This window comes from Panicum hallii, chromosome 8 (assembly GCF_002211085.1).
Source record: "Panicum hallii strain FIL2 chromosome 8, PHallii_v3.1, whole genome shotgun sequence".
In the NCBI taxonomy this organism is placed as follows: Eukaryota; Viridiplantae; Streptophyta; class Magnoliopsida; order Poales; family Poaceae; genus Panicum; species Panicum hallii.
Window position 1 is genome coordinate 31,017,809 of NC_038049.1, and position 4,872 is coordinate 31,022,680.

Here is a 4,872-nt window from a genome sequence, read left to right on the forward strand (position 1 = left end):
ATGGTTGTATATAATATGAAAGGATCATCCGGCATTTGTTGATGTAATAAATATTTTGTCATCTTAATTAGATGGATACGTAAGAATATGAGCTTCTCTCTTGGTGGCACGGTGCTTCTGCCTGTACAAGCAGCCAAACAACTGTAAATTCACAGGGTCATTGCACCCATTGTCCTGAGAGACAGCAAGAAGCGTTGCCAGAGTAGCTACATCCACCAGACCCCACCGCCTTATATCATGTCATGGCCCATGCCGGATGGTAACATCAGAGACGGGAGAGGAGACACCTGGTGAGAAGGTAGGATTGCAGTTGGACGCGTGTCACATAAGCGCCACTTTATTTGTTTCACCCATATGTCTCATTATACGTGGAGCTTATAGCGAGCTGTATATATATTCCTCTTCTCCCGTAAATCTTGATTCCGAGCACGACGAAAGTGGCAACGAATAGGCATTAACCGGACGAGCAAGCAAGCTGCTCAGCATCTGGGCAGCCATGGCTCTAGTGCTAGCACACCTCCAAGAACATGCATCCCCTCTGGCCCTGTCGCTCCTCCTCGTCCTCTTCGTCATCGCCGTGCGCCTGGCGACGTTGAGGTCGCGAGCAGAGAAGCTCCTCAACAAGCTCCCTTCGCCGCCGTCCCGGCTCCCCATCATCGGGCACCTCCACCTCGTCGGCGCCCTCCCCCACGTCTCCCTCCGCAACCTCGCCCGGCGGCACGGCCCGGACGTGATGCTCCTCCGCCTCGGCGCCGTCCCGACGCTGGTAGTGTCGTCCCCTGCCGCCGCCAAGACCGTCCTGCGTACGCACGACCACGTCTTCGCGTCCCGGCCGCACTCCGCCGTCGGCGACATCCTCTTCTACGGAAACACCAACGTCGCCTTCGCCCCCTACGGCGACTACTGGCGCCGGACCAGGAAGATCGCCGCCATCCACCTCCTCACCACCAGCAAGGTCCGCTCCTTCCGCCCCGCCCGCGAGCACGAGGTGCGGCTGGTCCTGGCACGGATGAGGGACGCCGCCGCCGCGTCGACGGCGGTGGACCTCAGCGAGGTCCTCAGCAACTACTCCAACGACGTCGTCTGCCAGGCCGTGCTCGGCAGGCTGCCCAGGGAGGAAGGGAGGAACAAGCTGTTCCGGGAGCTGTTCAAGACCAATTCCAAGCTCCTGTCGGGGTTTAACCTGGACGACTACTTCCCGAGCTTGGCGAGGCTGGACATGGTGAGGAGGGTCGTGTGCGCCAAGGCCGTGAAGCAGAAGAAGAGATGGGACGAATTGCTGGACGATCTCATCGACAAGCACGCCGGCCAGGCGGTGACAGAGGAAGAAGCTGATTTCATAGATGTCCTGCTCTCCGTTCAAGATGAGTACAACCTAACGAGAGACAACATCAAGGCAATATTGATTGTACGGATGGGTACACATATATATATGTTTAGTTTTATCCTAAATCAAATATCTTATATTTTTTACCAACTTGAAAAATAGTAGTATATATAGCACTAGGATATATGACACTGAATAAATGTACTATGAAAATATATTTCATAGCAGATCTTATTATTGAAAATTTATAGCTCCCTTCTTAAATGTTGATGTTTAGAGAGTGCTACTAATTAGTTTTAAAATTAACAAGTTTGCTTGTTACAGGAATCATGTATTTGAAGCTGGAACATTACAACTGTATTATGACCTATTGTTCTGATGGTATACATATACATGCAGGATATGTTTGAAGCTGGAACAGACACAACCTACATATCGCTGGACTATGCCATGGCCGAGCTGTTGCGGAATCCCCATGCAATGGCCAAGCTGCAAGACGAGGTGAGGAGTTGCAAAACCAAGGGGAAAGAATTCGTCACCGAAGATGACCTCAGCGGCATGAGCTACCTGAGTGCGGTGATGAAAGAGACATTCCGGTTGCATCCCTCGGGATCTCTCTTGTTGCCTCACTTCTCCACGGCCGACTGTGACGTAGAGGGATACACCATACCCTCAGGGACCCGCTTGCTCATCAATGCGTGGGCTCTAGGAAGGGACACCACATGCTGGGGCGAGAGTGCAGAGGAGTTTATGCCCGAACGATTCTTGGACGAAGGCTTGGAAGCTGCTTCCGATTACCAAGGGAACGACTTCCGTTTCTTGCCATTTGGATCAGGGCGGAGGATGTGCCCAGGTGTAACCTTTGCGACCGTCACTTTTAAACTCATTGTGGCAAACCTCATCTACCACTTTAACTGGGAGCTGCCGCAAGGGTTGCCGGATGTTGATATGACCGAGGTATTCGGGATGGATGTTCACCGGAAGGAGAAACTTCTTCTTGTCCCACGCGTGGCTCAAGACATCTAGATAGATATATTGGGTGCATAATAAATAATCTAACAATTTGGTATGTACTTATTTTGTATTGTTACATCTATTTTCCATTTGCCACCCACCCATGTGCATCCAACCAATTGTAGTTGTTTAGTTGCACGTGGTATTTATTTCCATCCACGAATACATCGACTTCTACAAATTTATGAGAAAATTAAGAAGCAACATAGAGCATGTTTTGGTAAAGAACTTGTTCATCAATTCTTCATGTGTTCTATTCGAAACAAAAACCATAAGACAATCTGGGCAGACTGCTAGCAGAGCAACTTGAACTAGAGTTTCTGGAGTTTCCATTTTTCCTATTTATCATGGTGATCTACCACTTCTAGTTTCTCCCTTCAGGGTCCTTTCTCCCTTGTTCTAGTAATTGAGGTGTCCATGTAATTGGTGGTAAGCTCCAAGAAAGTGGCTAAGTGGGTGTCTGACCTAACCCCTCATGCCCCAAAATAATGCTGCCTTGGCACCACTTTCGCACCCCTCGTACCAATACTAGTCATCCGGTCCACCCACTAGACACCACTGATGGTCTAATCTTCACCCGCCCCTATCATGTGATGCCTTGTACTTCCGTTTGATTCGTGTATCAGCTATCATGCATAGTACACGCAACAACTGATATCACTTCCATCACTATACCACAACACCAAAATAGCATCAGACGTGCGTCGCTAAAAGTAGGAAATTATTGATAAACCCTTGATCGGTAAAGATCTCTAACTGACTCTCAGTCAATAAATCAAATTTTCCCAACTGCATATTTGTCGGTATAGATATTTAGATTTTCTATTGAAACATCTGTTGGCGATTCATAATAGTTGGGTCAAACTATTAGTCGGTATAAATCAAATTTTTCCAACTCCATATCAGTCGGTATAGATATTTAGATTTTCCATTGAGACATTGGTCGGCAAGACCCTTCATCTTGGAAGGTAGTTATTACACCACTGTGCTAGAAGTTCATTTGTGTTGAATTTGGCTCTAATTTTGTAAACGGAATCATGGATTGACATGCCTAACGCATAATTGTTCATCTTTCTCTTTTAATCCAGAATTAAAACTTGTAACTTGTATTTCTCCCTCATAAGAACTCCAAACTTAATGGTTTTTTATCTAATCTTTTCTAAAATCATGCTCTTTTCATTAAATGATGTTTGTTTGTATGTTAATTGCTATTTCTTGAATCTTTTCGATATAGTTTGTTTCCTTCCACCTAGTAGAGAATAGAGAGACATAGTTTTGCATAACAATTGGTAATGTAACTTCATATTTCCTAGTATTATGATGAACATAAGGTTATGTCTAAATTTGAGGTGAATATGAGTTTAAAAAATATTATAAGGTATTCAAATCGCAAAGTTTTAATTGAGTCTTATGAAACTATGTGAGAGAGGTATCCATTTGTGAAACTATTTATAGTATTTTCTGACCAAATTTAGATATTACTGTAATTATTATATGGTAATTTGGAGAAAGAAGTTCAAATTATCCCTAGAAAACAGTTAAATTTTGCATCTATCTCTAGGAAATAGACTAGAATGGAATATATGAGTCTAAATATAATTTTTTACAATTTTTTGTATCTTATTAGATGCGCATATTTTTCAGTTTGGAACTAATTTCGATAACCATGTAGAAATTCATTTAACTTATAGAAAAAAAAGTAAATCAGTTCCAAAAATTTTAAAACTTCTACAAGACATCTTAGATCTACTCTATTACATATAAAAAATATATTAATATATATAAGATAATTATTTTTTATGTTACTTCACACTCCTGCAATAAAATAAAAAAAAGAAAAATGTTAAACGGGTCAAGAAACCTGATTAGGGCCGTTTTCTGCAAAGGCCTGACTTCTCCTGGCCATCCAACTTTGATCCAACGATTTGGATCGATCATCCACCAACTCAAAACCCTACCTCTCTATCTTCCTACCTTCGTTGCTCCCACCTCCGTCTCTGCCTCCACCTTCGTCTCTGCCTCCACCCCCTCCTCAGATCTACGCTGCCCCAGTTCCCCCACCGCCCGCCTCCTCCTCACCCCCAACCGGCTCCTGCTCCTGCCGGCACCTGCGCCGCAGCTGGCGGGCTGGAGCAGGTGCCGTTCGCGCCGTGCCCGCGCAGCCATTTGCTGCTAGCAACGCTCCGGGCCGGCACGCCATTTAGGGGCTCCATGGCGGCAGTGCGTCAGGCACGGGCGCGTGGCTCCACCTCCGCCTGGCAGGAGCGCCCCTGGACGGCACATCTATTACTCCTGTACTGGTCCAAGGCAGCCATGCGGGCAGCACAGCGAGCGAGTGATGTGCGCCAGAGAGGACTTCTAACGCCGGTCGCTTTAGTCGCGGATCCAGCTCTAGCGGTGCCTCCTAGTGAGCCTTTCCTTCCTTCACCCTTCTCTTGTTTCTCTTTCTAAGGTTTGGGATTCAATCTCCTGATCCCCCTATGGCAGCTGGCGGCGGCGACAGGTAAGCCCTAGACCAGCAGCAGCGTGGG

At 46.4% G+C, this 4,872-nt stretch overlaps 1 protein-coding gene across 2 annotated transcripts; it reads left to right on the forward strand.

Annotated features, from left to right (window-relative positions):
• The first annotated feature begins 435 nt into the window (after nucleotides 1–435).
• On the forward strand, nucleotides 436–2,540 carry LOC112902882 (indole-2-monooxygenase-like). Of its 2 annotated transcripts, none has more exons than XM_025972074.1 (2): nucleotides 436–1,408; nucleotides 1,727–2,540. In XM_025972074.1, the coding sequence occupies exons 1-2, from the start codon at nucleotides 497–499 to the stop codon at nucleotides 2,351–2,353; spliced, it is 1,539 nt and encodes a 512-aa protein (XP_025827859.1). In that variant the 5' UTR covers nucleotides 436–496; the 3' UTR covers nucleotides 2,354–2,540. The 2 variants fall into 2 exon arrangements, with proteins under 2 accessions (XP_025827859.1, XP_025827860.1); XM_025972075.1 differs by having other exon boundaries at nucleotides 436–1,418; nucleotides 1,727–1,794.
• Nucleotides 2,541–4,872: the final 2,332 nt, after the last annotated feature.